Source organism: Mercurialis annua, linkage group LG2 (genome assembly GCF_937616625.2).
Source record: "Mercurialis annua linkage group LG2, ddMerAnnu1.2, whole genome shotgun sequence".
Lineage (NCBI taxonomy): Eukaryota > Viridiplantae > Streptophyta > Magnoliopsida > Malpighiales > Euphorbiaceae > Mercurialis > Mercurialis annua.
Genome location: NC_065571.1, coordinates 57465599 through 57481422, shown reverse-complemented (window position 1 = coordinate 57481422; position 15824 = coordinate 57465599). Strand labels below are relative to the sequence as shown.

At 35.5% G+C, this 15824-nt stretch overlaps 3 protein-coding genes across 3 annotated transcripts; all 3 read right to left on the bottom strand.

Annotated features, from left to right (window-relative positions):
• Positions 1–1932: 1932 nt before the first annotated feature.
• LOC126667396 (uncharacterized) lies at positions 1933–3471 on the bottom strand. The gene is made up of 4 exons (XM_050360357.2): positions 3275–3471; positions 2999–3181; positions 2861–2917; positions 1933–2392 (listed from the first exon to the last, which is right to left on the bottom strand). Exons 1-4 carry the CDS (start codon positions 3446–3448, stop codon positions 2165–2167), a joined length of 642 nt encoding a protein of 213 aa, XP_050216314.1. The 5' UTR covers positions 3449–3471; the 3' UTR covers positions 1933–2164.
• A 10-nt stretch (positions 3472–3481) lies between these two features.
• Positions 3482–7243, bottom strand: LOC126668785 (uncharacterized). The gene is made up of 3 exons (XM_050361961.2): positions 6742–7243; positions 4541–6236; positions 3482–4219 (listed from the first exon to the last, which is right to left on the bottom strand). The coding sequence occupies exons 1-3, from the start codon at positions 6825–6827 to the stop codon at positions 3482–3484; spliced, it is 2520 nt and encodes an 839-aa protein (XP_050217918.1). The 5' UTR covers positions 6828–7243.
• A 4364-nt stretch (positions 7244–11607) lies between these two features.
• On the bottom strand, positions 11608–15243 carry LOC126670671 (uncharacterized). Its single transcript, XM_050364472.2, has 9 exons — positions 15034–15243; positions 14837–14946; positions 14636–14754; positions 14433–14530; positions 13118–13205; positions 12902–13033; positions 12608–12710; positions 12146–12291; positions 11608–12012 (listed from the first exon to the last, which is right to left on the bottom strand). Exons 1-9 carry the CDS (start codon positions 15093–15095, stop codon positions 11968–11970), a joined length of 903 nt encoding a protein of 300 aa, XP_050220429.1. The 5' UTR covers positions 15096–15243; the 3' UTR covers positions 11608–11967.
• Between the last annotated feature and the right edge of the window lie 581 nt (positions 15244–15824).

Here is a 15824-nt window from a genome sequence, read left to right as displayed (position 1 = left end):
CTATAAATGAATAACTCTTCTATATGTGAATAAACAAGGCTAATCCCCCGAAAAAACCCCCACCTTTGGTCCCCAATTCAATTCTACCCCCACGTTGCAAAATCCTCAATTTTGTCCAAATTACGACCTTTTGACATTCAATTGTACCCTGAATGAGTTTTTCCTGAATTTTTTGCCAACTAGGCTGACATGTCACCCATTTCATTGCAAAGACCCTTTTACCCCCGCTGACTCATCGCTGAGTTGGACAAACCATGGTTGGGTCCTAAATCATAAACAAAACGGTGTGTTTTGATTTTAACCTAACTTTTCACCCTTTCTTCCCAAACCCTTCTTCTCCAAATAATATATCACCGTTTACTGAAGCCCGTCACTGAAACCCTAACCAACTGTGAGCAAAAGATGTCGAACATCTCACATTCAGAATCGTTTTTGAGGCTGGAAAATGTCGCTGACGATCTGTTCAATCTTCCTCCGACAAAGGAACGCGGTAGATGCTGCCATGGAAGGTTGTATCTCTATACTTCATGGACAAAAACAAATCCTGCGAGAAAATTCTGGAGATGCTCGAAGTCAAGGGTAAGAATCTAAACCAGTACATGCGAGAAAATTGAGGTTTAGAATTGCTGAATTCATGCTTAGTGGAAATGAGTTGAGTATAAACAAAAGTATGGTTTGTTTTCTTCTTCAGTTATGTGTAGCTGCAAAAATATATTTATGGGTTGTTCAATTGATTTGTGGGTTATTTTATTTGGTTTGTGGGTTTTTGTCATTGATTGAGCTGTGAAATTTTTTGCATTGTTCAGTTGCATGTTTTGTTGTTATTTGTTGTTGAAATTTTGGGATGAGCATTAATTTATTTTTGTATCTTATGTGCTAACCAGACACCTGAAGACTGTGGTGCATTCCGCTGGTACGACGATGTGGTGTCGGATGAGCACATATTGAAGTTTGGTATCTTGTTGGATAAAATTAATGGACTGAAATATGAGGTTGCTGAAATGACATACACAATTAGGCAATTAGAAGCGGCACGGGAAAAAGCAACCGTGGCTGTTACGGAGTTAATAGAAGAAAATGACAGGCTGCGGAAAGAAAATCAGGAACTTCATGGAAAATCATACGGGTCACAATCTTGTTCCAGGTTTTGCAAAAAAGCTCTGATGATGTTGTGTATTTATATCATATATGTTTATGTTATGGCATCACCAAGGAGTACAAATCAACTTCTTTTGTTACCTTAGTATGAAAGCTATGGACTGTATTATGTGTTGTAGGTCTTGAAGCGATGGTGATACTACGCATCCTAAAGTGATGGTGATGACAGCGGGTGTTGGTTTTCAGCAATTTCATGTTTTTGTTATGCAGTCGGTTTAATTTAGTATAGTAATTATGGTACGAAGTAGGTGTTTTGAATGTAACCGACTGTTGGTGTATTTGAATTTATGTATTATTATTATGTATGTATTTAAGTTGTGCCTCAGAACTTGGCCTTTTGTAAAGATGTTGACAATTAGCTACGTAATGTTATTGTATCGTTTTAGGCATTTGTATTCCATTTAATTTCAAGTTTTTGCCTGCACTTAATAACCGTTAATATATGTACTGAAATTACGAAAACAAAAGATAGGCAAGACACATTATGTGTATCCTGAGCTGTGTTTCAAAACACATTTTAATAGAGAAAATAATGACATTATAACACAAAATGAGTACCTGGGAGCATGTTAAACTATACTAATAACAGTATAACACAAAATACTATATAAATTAAGCAAGGTTTTGTACAAACACCTTTGCTATATCTATAGCTTTTCAAAGCTAAAAAAAAGCATGGTGTACGAAAACACCTGAGCTACCACCGTAACTTTGCATACAGCTAAAGCACTAAAAAACCATAGGTTTGAAGTTTACCTATGAACAACAGCAATGTACGCTAACATCGGCATAAAAAATTTACATTAACCGATAGCCAAAAAAGCAAGGGTTTTACTTCACCTATGCTATCTATACCCAAAAAAGCAAGGGTGTTACTTCACCTATGTTATCTATACCCAAAAAATGCAAGGTTTTTACTTCACCTATGCTTTCTATACCCAAAAAATGCAAGGTTTTTACTTCACCTATGCTATCTATACCCAAAAAAAGGAGCTCCTAGTTGCTCCTAAGCTTTCTTCTTTCCCTTCTTTAGTGGCAGTTTGCCAATTCTAGGAGTAGCAGCTTGTGACGCGGTAGACTTATACATAACAGAGCTTGGTCGTTGGGGATCACACGTGGTTGTTGATCCTTGTTGAGATGAAATGCAAGTAGAGGTTGGTGGACGTTGATCTCTGACTGCAGCAGCTGTCGCCACAGCTCCGCTAACATACCTCACTCCGTCATTCGTAGCAGGCTGCAAAAACATTACCCAAACTGAGTACTACAAACTAAAAAGTGGAACTAACAAAAAAAGGACTTTAGTTAACAGGACTATAACCATTAAAACTTATTAAATATACAAAAGTAAACTAAAAATAAAATATATAGAAGACATATGCAAGCTTAAGAACAGAACAGAACAGTGAGCAGTACCAACTGCAAAGAAGACTATGAAACAGAACATCAAAACTTAAGTTTTTTTTTTAATTTATATGAAACCAAAAAGAGCTCAAAATCCTCTTTATGTACATTCAAAACAAGATTATATCTAAAACCAACCAAAACAGCCAATTTCTCTAACATGAAAACCTCTACAAACAGTCGAATAATAACTAAAAACATTACCAAGCCATCACAACTGCTATGTCATGCTAAGCAGTACTATTAACATAAAAACAGCACCCAACAACAGTACCAAAAAGTTAAAATTCAGAAACACCACCTTTGAATATACGAATCCTGAACGCGTGTTTATTCTGATTCCTTCGGCTTGCACCACCTGTCAAAATAACAAAAACCAAATCAATAAATCGATAAACTTATAAAACATAACAGTTTGCTAACCTTCAGATTATGTTACCTGATTTTCCAACACCGTATGAATTTCAGCTCGTTGCTCAGAAGTAGAGGCATTTCTCTGTGCAGCAATTGTACGTTGAAGTAATTCTTCCTTCCTCTGTTTCTTCATCGTTGCAGATGAAGGGGTGCCTCTACTAACAGATTTGTCAACCCATTGTGGTCCTCTTGGTCGACCCTTTGCACGCTGAAAAGACAAAACCATCAAATTGAATAAGTGTTACCACTTTAACAGTAATAATAGTGCAACAACAAGTTACTGAAATTGGTTTCTACATACCTTTGCAGGCCTAGCAGCAGGAGCTTTGTTCTTGTCTGGACAGCCACGTTTGTTGTGTCCTTCCGTAAGGCAATGACGACATGTCATTGCCACTCCTTTTCTAGCAAAGCGTGGATCCTTTTTAGGCTCCTCATCAGGATCCTTCCTCCTGTTTTTCTTTGGTCTCCCGGGCATTTTTTTGTACGGAGGTGGCAGAATGTCGAGCCCTTATACATTGGGCCACATTTTGATCCCGTTAATTGGTTGAAGGGAGAATTCATAGGTTGCACGGTATTTATCCTTCTTGTACCACTCATGCACATAGTCACGTACGTCATAACGCATGAAATTAATGCAAGCAAGTGCGTGGCTACAAGGAATACCCGTTATGTCCCATGCCCTGCAGCCGCAAATCTTCTTTTTTAGGTCGACAACAAACTGATCCGGATCACATTTTACTTCAAATGTCCCTCCTTTTGCAGGTGTTACAGCGCATAATCTTGTCGAAATCTGAGTCTTGTCGATCCTCTCTCTAATCCTCGGACAAATGTCTTCGTGATGACTGTCCATCAACGCCGACTTCAGGTACATTCTTTTCATCAACGAAGTACGAATCTCCTCCAACATATGAATGGGCTGTAGTTGCCTAGCCTTGGCAATGTAACCATTGAACGTCTCCACTAAGTTACTTGTAATAGCATCGCACCTCGGATATTCCCTAACGAAGGATTTGCAAAACACATTGTTCAATTGCCCCATAAAATCCTCATATGCCCATTGTTTCTCACTTGCCATCGTCTTCATGTGACTGTCAAAGTCTGGGCCATTTGTTGCATTGACGGCGCACCAAAATATTCTCTTCAACTCAGGATCTCTGTGCTTCTTTTTCCAATTAGCGTAAATGTGGCGGGCACAGTTACGATGCTCTGCCATAGGAACCAATGTCACAATTGCATTTTTCAGCCCCTGTTACAAAGAGACAGACACATTTGAGAAAATAACCATATGCAAACATCTAATACACTCTTCATAACAAGTCAAAACATTACATAGCAGTTAATGCACTAGTTAAACAATCGGTTAACAAGCAATACGGTGTAACATGAATGGAGATGCAAAATTAAAACATAATACATGAAAGTAACGATTACAGCAGCTAAGACAACCAAATCATCACCTAAGCAGTCAATAAACTAGAGAAACCAACACCACAACTAACTAAGCAAATAATTATATAATGAAAAAAAAGTTTGTAAATTTGGTATAAGTAAAGACAGATTGGAGTACCTTTTGTTGGTCGCTAATTAGCGTCAAGTACATGCCGTCTCCAAACCCGAGATCTGAAATTAGCAAGCCCAAAAACCATGTCCACGTCTCTTCGTTTTCAGCTTCGGTTATTGCCCACGCTACCGGGAACATTTGGTTGTTCCCGTCTCGTGCAACCGCACTTAACAGGCACCCACCAGTCAATGTCTTTAGGAAACATCCATCAACGCACAACACAGGCCTACAACCATTGCGGAATCCTTTCTTTAACCCTGAAAATCCCACATAGTATCTCTGAAATATTGGAGCTCCACTATTTGGGTCATTTATCGTGTAAAACTGAAACAGCCCTTCTTTGTCGATCCTTTTCAACTCCGCGTCATATGCTCTAAATTTTGCATAATGACTCTCGAGTGACCCTCTAATAATATCCAGAGCAAGCCCTCTAGCCCTATAACAAGCTGACTCTGACACAATTAGTCCCTTGTACTTGTCTTTCATGTCAGCTTGCATTAAAGAGGCAGAATATACAGGCTCTCTCCTAAATTTCTTGATGAACTCTTTAGCAAGCCATTCTGATGTAGCTTGTCTGTTAGTTGTTGCTCGTTGGCAGGTATGTTCATTATGAAGCCGCAAAATTTTGAAGGAAGTGTTTGATTTTTTTCTGCTAGCATAGAGCTTGAAAGGACAACCAGCTTTGCAACGTGCCTCGACACGTAAACGCTCGCTCCTTCTCCAACGAATGTCATGACCCCGACAAATCGCCCATTGCTGAACAGCACTTTTCACTTGCACCTTGTTCATGAAAATCATATCCACCTTGAACAGTAAGTCCTCATGATTGCACGTAGGGTCATAGTATAACTTACTAGCCCGCTTCTTCTTTCTAATATCAAGACAATCCTCATCAGTACTCGATGGGGTAAGAAGTCCATCATCGGTGTCGGCGTAGTCAGATCCTTCTTCATTATCCATATCCTGTATAGCCTTATGGGCATCTAAATTGCCGGCTGCCCCACCTTCCCAATACTTGCCGTTATGACTAGCTATACCCCCCGGAGCTTCTAACATTGCATCTAATCCCAAGCCAGATATTCTATCACAAACCGAAGTTCTAAACTTTTTCTTCGTTTCCCTCGCACTAGTATACTCGTCATCAAAATCGGTTCCACCATCGCTAACACTGTCATCTTCAGTGTCAGACTCGCAAATGTAAGTGGCATCATCTGAACTATGATAATCCATACCAACACTAGCAGCAGTTAGTACATGCCCTTCTCTGTCATCCTCTTGATCCTCAATCTCTAGTTCAGGCATACCCTTATCAGCTTCCTTATCAGCTTCCTTATCAGCTTCATTTCTCTCAAACGCTTCCCAAACAGACTCGTCTATATCAAAGTTAAACTCTTCAGGTTCAGGATCGCGCTTGAACTCAATGAACATTTTGACGAAACCAAAGGCGTGTCCCTCATTGAACAACTTCGTAATGCCTATATCATCCTTCACTATTGTTACCGTGTTCCAGTTTCCTGTCGGCTCGTGATACCCAATTCGGTTAACCTCCGGGTATCCCATATCTCGAAGCCTATTGCCAATATCCTCAAATGTGAGGTTTTCGTCTCTGTACCAGTAACCTTTCAAAATCTTCCCTTCGTTGTTCAGTGTTATAGGGTATGTGTCACTGAACTCCACGCCCACATAGACCTGACACGGTCGCCTGCCAATAAATAATTCATACTTAAACACTATAAACACACTAACTTAAATTTTTTACGATTGACAGTCTACGGCCTAACATAGATACAAAAAACCAATAAACACATACAAACAACCAGTAAAACCAGTAAACACATACCAATAAACACATACAAAAAACCAGTTAAACCAGTAAAACCATGAATTAACTCTGTCCATCACAACTTCAGTGAACACAAAAATTACTGGCTATAGAAGAACAGTTAAATAAAAGTTGGATGGCAAGCGAAAATCCGGGTTTAGGTTTAGGGCTTACTGTCTATAGATGAACAATTAAACCCTTAACTGTTTCGGTGCCACAAAATTAAACCCTCATTTTAACCAAAAATATATTGTCTATAGATGAATAAACACAAAAAAATCAGGGCTTTTCATTACAAATAAACTTAACCTAACATTCAAAGGTTTTAAAAATATACATTCTCAATCTGGAAAATAGAGAGATTGGAAGAAAGATGAAGTCTTACCTGTAATCTTTCGGAATAGTCGGAGGTGCAAACCATGGTATTTCTTCTTTTCGTTTTCCTTTTTCCATTCTTGATACTTTCTTCATCTCGCAGACGGTTTTTTCATAACACTTAAACGAAAAGAGACAATGGACGATTCAGAGACTGAGTAATTAGGGTTCCACTGAGAGAGAAAGGATGGAAGAAAGAAGACGATGAATTTCAGCTGAGGCAGAAACAAAACGATTCAGTCTGCCATAATGAGTAATTTTTTTAGGTTAAAATCAAAACACACCGTTTTGTTTATGATTTAGGACCCAACCATGGTTTGTCCAACTCAGCGATGAGTCAGCGGGGGTAAAAGGGTCTTTGCAATGAAATGGGTGACATGTCAGCCTAGTTGGCAAAAAATTCAGGAAAAACTCATTCAGGGTACAATTGAATGTCAAAAGGTCGTAATTTGGACAAAATTGAGGATTTTGCAACGTGGGGGTAGAATTGAATTGGGGACTAAAGGTGGGGGTTTTTTCGGGGGATTAGCCAATAAACAATTATACTTAATATGTATATATATCATCTAGTAAATGGATAACTTATTATTTATAGAATCTCCGTTGCATATATTGTGTGCTATTTTTATCATAAAATAGAACGGTGATAAAGTCTTCCATATAAAATAAGGGCATTGTCAGATGGAAAAATACCCGACGATTTCTAAGATGTATTACTACTTACATCTTCTGTAATCAAATCTGTTGAATCATGTAAAAGACTCTTTAGGAATATGAGATGGAATCTACGAAGCCGAGTCTACGTACGAAATGAAGAGGTTTTTGCCTCTACCAAGTGGAATTGGAAGGACCGTTGGTTTCAGCCCTTGGCTTCTAGATCCTCATAATCCTTTTGTTTCCACCATTCGTCCCCTGATATGCCATATTTCTATGGTTAACGAACTATTCCTTTCCCGTAGGGCATGGAATGTTCCTTTGATCAATCATCTTTTTGATGAAAGAGACCGAGATTGGATTCTCTCTATTCCACTTCGAATGTTTGACAAATAAGATAGCTGGATTTGGCAACATAGTAATAAGAGGATATATACTGTTCGCAGTGGGTACTTCCAAACTATCCAAATTCAAAATTTAATCACACGCAACACCATATTTCCTTGGGAGAAATTTTGGAGTTTGAACATTCCCCCTCTTGCCAAGAATTGTATTTGGAGAGCATTATCTGACTGACTCCCCACGATAAATAGTCTCCGCAATCGCCAAGCTGATGTTCCGGGCCAATGTCCTTTATGTCTAATTGTTGATGAGTCTGAATTTCACGCCTTAATCTCTTGTCTTTTTGCACGATAATGTTGGCATTTCTTTTTCAATGATGATCGCCTTCAAGGCAATTTGGTTTTTGTATAGTGGCTTACTTCTTGCTTTGATAGTTCTAATTTTTGCCTTCTTAGAAAAACTTGCATGTGTATTTGGATTGTGGAATCATTCTAGAGATACTCCTACAACTATTATTACCTCCGCTATGTTTTTTCTTCACCAATGGCATGCTGCACAAATTTCTCCGTCTTCGGGCACCAGTAGTATTTGTTCTTACATTACAATGGTGTCCTCATCCGTTGGTTATGCTTACTTGCAATGTTGATGCAACTGTCTTTATAAAATGTAGGTTTTTTTTCCTTTGACTTTTTTTATTCGGGATCATAGCGGCTATTGCAGGTAGTCATTTGTGGTCCTTTTTATTGGCATAATTGATCCTAAAATGGCAGAGGTCTTGAGTTTTAGAGAGGCTCTAAGTTGGTTGCAGACAAGTAGGTCGACCAATGTTCGTAATGAACTTGATGGCTTAACTGTTGTCCAAGCTATGCATAATGCTTCAATGGATTTGTCTTATTTTGCTGATATTATTTCCGAATGTAACTGTTATTTAAGACTTTGTAAAATTACATTATAGCCTTTGTAAAACGTTCAACGAATTCCGCCGCTCATACTCTAGATAAAGCAGTGAATTTCAAGTCTGGTCGTCTGGAGTGGTCCTATCCACATTTCTTTCTTGTTGATGTTTTAAGTTCGGATCTTTAATAAAATTCCAGCTTTAAAAAAAAAAGAGAACCAGTATATCCTATAATTTGTTGTCAAAACAAGAAAACTTTGTCAATTTTGCTAATGTGAATATTATATATTACGTTTTATAAAATTAAACAATATAAAAAAAGAAAAAAAGATGTCAAAATACTATGAAGGCTAGAGTTTTTTATGTGGACTTTTTACTTTTTAGATTAAAAAGACGGGGCTAAATTTGTTCCAAAGAAATTTGTGGTCAATTGCCAGCCATCATTAATTAGTTAAAGCTTCCTCCAAACAACTGGACCATATAGCCATGATCTTTCAATGACCTTGACTACTAGTACTATTTAATTAGTCAACATTTTTTATTAATATAACCTTTAATTTATCATAATTTACAATCAAGCCCTCCATATAAAGTGAACATAAATTGACCAATTAAACGAGCAGTTGTCTTTAATTGGCAGAGTATCTGTTCGGTGTTTCATTAAAAGTAATTTCAGTAACTATCTCTCAACTTTTGTCTATCTCTCGTCCACGGGGTAATTAATACGGACCATTATTAGATTTTTTTATTTTTTCAGTTTAGTCATTAAATTATTATTTTTTTTCGATTATTAAACTTTCATTTTTTTAATATTTCTGACCAAAAATACTTACGTAGTAGCTGGAAGTTGACATGTGGCAACCAGATTTTACTAATTTTACTTTGAAAATTTATCACATATATAATTGCACTTAGAATATACTAAGTCTTTAGGTTAAATTATGCATATATGACAAGTTTTCAGGTAAAAAACAATTAATTTCGGCTGCCACTTAAGTATTTTTGGCCAAAAAATATCAAAATCAAAAAAATTAAAAATTCAATGATCAAAAAGAAAATAATAATAATTTAGTGACTAAATAAAAGAACTCAAAAGTTCAGTGATCTTCATAATCAATTACCCTTAATCAATGTCCATATATTTCACTTCATAACTATTTTAGGCTTAATTAATAAAAAAGCTCTACTTTTTCGATATTTTTTATTTGTAGCTTAAACTTTTAAAATTGTCGGTTTTAATTTATTTCTCAATTTTCAGCTTAAATTTTAGTCATTTATTTAAATTGGAGTGAGAATTATTCAAATATGCCATTTATGTTTGAATTTTTTAATGGTAAAAAGACAAAATAGAAACAATATAAAGAGTATATTTAATTTCTTTTATAATAATTCAGATAAATGGTAACAATTGAAACTGAAAAGTTAAAATTAATGATTTTGAAAGCTCGAGTCATAAATAAAAAAATTAAAAATGTGAGATATTTTTAGACAATTAAATTTATAATTGTATTGTCTTTACTATTAGTTTTTTTTATCCTGTTAAATTTAATAATTCACACTAATTTATTTTTAATTAACTAAATGTTAAGTAAGTTAAATAAATTTATCTTTATATGAAGGGAGGGAGTAATAATTTTAAAAAATGGCACAATAATTAGCTTTTCTTCTGTCGGCTCTGGTATAAGTTTGAGATTCAGCACAAAACACAAGAAGCGAACCAGCTGGTTAGACCTGACCAACATCACCCATGAAATTATAGGTGTTCAAGCTGTTTCTATATGACTTTCTTAAAAAGCCCTCATCACACTTGAAAATTTCATTTTTTTTTCTTTATACTATAGTCTTGCGTCACTTTATAACACACTTGCATGTATAAATAATATATTGCACGACTAAAACACTTATAACCACGATTTAAACATTTAAATTAACAATGAGATCAACTCCAAAATTTACAAATTAAGACTAGCATTTTAACAATTGAACTTATAAATATAACTAATGGGTCATTTTGTTATCTTCCATCAAATTAACAAACTTAATTTTAACGTTTTAACATATTATGAAAACACAAGTCACAAATATATTAATTAATCACATAGTAATACTGATAATATATAAGTCGGGCTAAACAACAAAAGAACATGTGAAGAGGATTTTAATCATTTATTCTGAGGCTCAAGTTAGTATAGAAGATAAAAAGAGGAAAATAACATATAATAACTGCTAGCTCGGATCTTGATTTTAAAATAATCTAAATTGCTCCTAACCCCGGTTCATGATCTGTATTTCCAACTTCATTCTCAAGTGGATATCGGGGTAGACCCGACTCCCATAGGTCCTTGGTTTGATCTCCCGTAGTTATCCTAATTATTAGAGCATTCCTGGTTCCAAGTTTATTCTCAAAAGCAGCCTTTTTTTTTCACTTCTTTCTCTACACCAGTCCTTTGCCGGTGAGGCGGGGCGGCCGACCCTCGTCAGCTGCCCTATTTCCGCCTCGAATACACATGTGGAACCAGGAATGCACTAATAATTAGGCCAAGATTCCATGCACGAAGATTAAAGAGTAAACTAATAGAGATTAATAGATTTATAATTAATTAATAATAAAATTAATTTTTATACTAATGATTAATTCGTACAAGTTGAAGAAGCAAATTAATATTTAAGACGAAAATATTAAGTTAGCATACATTCATTCTACTTTTAACAAATGTCATGCAAATGAGCATAACGCAAAATGAAACCAACAAGACTTCCTAAATATGCTTTCAATTAAGTAAGAACCATACCACGGCTAGTTTTCTCTTTTTCTGAATCAAATAATACCAATCCCTAATTAAAGATAAGAACATAATCAGCGACCACAAAATGTTTTTGCTCCTTAACTCAATTTCACAAATCAAAATAACACAAAGAATGCCACCATCCTTGCTGGCTGAGAGTAGCTGATTCCGAATGTAATTTCGTCCAAAAAGGGAAAAATAAGCAAAAGGGAGGATATGGTTCGATAAGTTTCATTATATGTATACATGCATAAATCCAAATACAGCAACTAATTAGATATCTGAACTGGTAAAAAGAAACCCATGGTAATTAGAAAAGAAAACGAGAAAGATAAAACTTGACGCTAAAGATAAATCTATCAAACTCACATTTTAAAAGTCTTTCTTGGGGGGGTGGTTGCGGATGCAGAACAGCAGCGATAAGGCGCAGGAGAAGGTTTAACTATGTCTATAGCATTCAAAATTTTGCATGGCCTTCAGGAACTTCTACTGGCCAAGTAATCTACACTTCATGGGATAACTATGGGCTGTCTCGCAAGATGAACTGAAAAATAAGCAATCAATGAACGCCTTTTTGCCTTTCTGAAGCACCTTCATGCTCAACCTACATAGATAAACACAAATAAATAAACAAACAAATACATAATGAGATGAATTTGTACTTGGACGACAAAATGGACATCAGCATGCTTACAGTCAAACTTGCTAAAGTAAATTATGCTTACTGTAACTCTTACCTCAACAAGCACCCTGGCTTTTTTCTTTAATTTAGAACCAGCATCTTTGTCACGCTTTCGTAAGGCAAAATCAGATTCATTTCTAACTCTCTTGTGATCGACTTTTTCATTATCTTCAGCATCATCTTCATCTTCATCCTCTGCATCTGTATCCGTATGTGTACAGAGAATAGATTATAAATGTAAATCCATGAGTCCTCACGTTCAATTTTGAGTCACTTAAATCCGAAACAAACTCCCCTTTTCACGGGGATGATTAGTAATATACTATGCAAAATGAGCACAAACATTGTTTTGTAATTTAACTGATACTCAAAGGGACACACACAGATATGAAAAACCGGATGTATAACCAGGAACTAGCAAAAAAAGCATGCATTAACATGTAGGATTTATTTCGTTTTCCAAACTCTATTATTCAAGAGAAAATCCAGCAATGGAAACATTTAGTAACATAGTTACCATTATCTGCATCAAATGCATGGGTAAGATCGATTCCACCAAAATCTTCCATGTCTTCTTCCTCTTCGTCTTCAGCCTCAACATACTCTATCTCAGGTTCCTCCTAAAATATAATAGAAAGAAGGAATTTCAAAAATTAAAAGATATATCTTGGTCAGCAAATCAATAACAATAAGAATTAAGCTTCTACATAAGTCCTCCCTTTCCACATTCACTTCACACACGAGGCCATAAAATGACCATTTAACGTAAGCAAGAGAATACATACAATAATAACTAAAAGAAATTTTTTACCTCCTCTTTGTCTTCATCAGCAACTTGCAGATCATCCAAATCAAGTAGTTCATTGAATTTTTCAGTAGGATAATTGTAAATGTCACCATAAACTCCTTTGGTAAGACGTTCAAGCAATTCTTTTTCAATATTCTGCAAGAAAACAATCAACCTTATTACAAATGATAGATAAGCAAACATAAAGTACGGTTAGAAATGAGAACCATGAGGTGGAACCTTTTCCAACAAAGCTGCCTTTTCAGCTTTCTCTTGATTTCTACGATCTCTTTTATCTTTCATCCTTGGCGCAGTAATAATCTTTTCCCTGTAGAGTAAACCAAAGAAGTCAATACAATGGTCATGGTAGACGCAGAAAAGAAATTGAGTGGAGTCAATTTTGTATTGATAAGGTCAGCTTAGTTTACCTAGTGAACTGGGCTTAATTTTCTTAGCTTCACAAGTCAAATTATACCCAGCTCAAACTTCAAGTCAAGAAAAAGAAATGACATTTTTTACAAATATTCTAATGATTAATACAGAAAAAAACCTTACATAAAGATCAGTGAGCAAGACCAAACATTTCGTTATTCAGTTACTAAATATATATGTAAACTCTATAAAGTTACGAAAACCAAGCTAAGGCAAGCAAGCTTTCCAGCTGAGCTTGAGCCTGAGCTAGTTCCCTAAGTGGGCCCATTCTCAAGGTTGAACATGAATTTTTTGACTAATTCTTTAAGCATAAAGAAAGTAATCCCAAGAGAAATAGATTAGCTTACAGCCTAACAGATATAGGAGTTACTACAAAATCAATCTCCAATATTCATGAAAAATGAAATTGGAAAAAACAGAAAAAATAGCCTCTAACAATTAAAACATGTTTAGAGATCACCAGAATCTTTGAGAAATGAAAACAGCCTTGTGCTGGAACCAAAAAAAAGCAATTTCACAAGCAGCCAGTTAATCATGGTCCTCTTTTAAAATAAGAAAGATCTATGTATTTACTTCAAACTCCTGGTAAAACTAAACCATCCAGAAACAGTAACAAATTAAACGCTTAGTGGAAACAAAGTAATACTGGCTAATTCTCATGAATAGTCCGAGACAAGCTAGATGTAAATAAAAAAAAAATCTAGAAGCAGAAAAGAAGCCAGAAGAGGAAATATTTGACTTTTTGAGGTCTAATCTATCTTTGTTTTGCCTACCACCGTAACAAATTTGTGCTACTAAATCCTTTTTCATAAAAATTGCTCAAGATAAATGACACTCACACAAATCCCTTAAAGTGCCAATTGTCGAGGATGTAAATAGAAACAAATAAAAACCAAGATGTAGATGAAAACATGTCTAGTGAAAGGTTATCACCATGAAGTGATAACTATCGTCACTTAAAAAGTAAATGAACAAGAATGCAACTTTCATAAAGAGAGAAACTAACTACAAACACTAGAGAACTTTCAACTTTAAAATAAAGGCAATGTGTAAGACATGCCCAAACAGATCAAAAAAAATTATTCTACTGCAATACACATAACACAGCATATAGCTAGCTAACCTTGTCTTCAAAGCAAGCTTTCTCATTCGAATTCGCATCTGTGTCATTTTCGTCAACCGTTGCTTGACTTTGTGTACTAGAAGCTTAGGCCAATACATCTTCATTGAAAATACCAAAACAAAAAACAACTTAATCTTTCATAACCTATAAGTAACAACCATAGGACATAGTTCACTAAAAATGTGAAGCAAGTAACTACCAACCAGATGTTTATCAATAAGCTCGAGCGCCTTCTCATAATTGCTTGGCAACTTAACTCTCTCCCACAATTTATTCGGCATATGAGCCCTTTCTATAGTCTTCATGTATAAATAGAACACCCCTGCAAAGCACCAACACAAATAAAATCAACAAAAAATCACATTCATAGAGCAAATAACAATAAGAGGATCACAAAACTTTACCGTCATGATCACGAATAGAGGCGTAACGACTATTAGCGAGAGGGCACGAGCTCCGATTGCAGACACCAGTCACGTTGTAAGGGTTTCTACAGAAGTTACCAGTTGTAATTCTGCAAAAACATAAACAAAACAAAACAAATCATGAACTGTTTGTCAAACTAAATATATTAATAGGAAAAACTAGTGCTAATACTTACTTGGCCATGAAACTGCAATGACTGTGCCTGATAACCTGCCAGATAACCTCATCGTGCTGCATCTTTTAATTAATAATTATTATTATTTTTGAAATACAAGCCTTTTCCTCTTATTTCCGCAGGCAGATAAATTAAAACGGTGCCACTGTGACTAGGGTTTTTGTTGCAGAGGACGGGTCCAAAGGTAGGAGATGAAATTTTTCCTTTTCTCTTTTCTTCTTTGGTTAGGGTTTTACCTGACCGAAAACGGTGTAGTTTCATTAATAGTTTCTAGTTACTATAATACCCCCTAAATGTCTGAGCAAAGTCCTGGTCTGACCGGGTTGTGTTCGACTTTGACAAAAAATAATGGCTGATTAACTCAAACCGTCTAATTAAATTGGCGGTTTTTATAAAAATATCAAAATTTACAAAATAAGGATTTTTTTTTGTCAAAGATGGTTTTCGACTCTCTCGAGTTTTAATTGTTAGTTTATTAGTTATGAAGGCGTGGCCGAACCCACAACCTCTTAATGCACTTAGAGGTGCTTTAGCCATTCAAGTTAGGCCCACGTTGGCACAAAATAAGAAATTGACCCTTTGTTTTATTAAATCCCTAGTTGGCATACTTTATCGAATTTAGTAGTATATTTTTTTAATAATTATAGACGAAGAACGTCTATTGGAAAAATAAATAAATACATAATCTAACAGATACTATCAAATGCATATAACAGTTGAGTTATAACTCATTGATAATTTATTATGTTTTTAATTATTAGAGTAATCTTCGGTAGGAATGAGCATTCGGT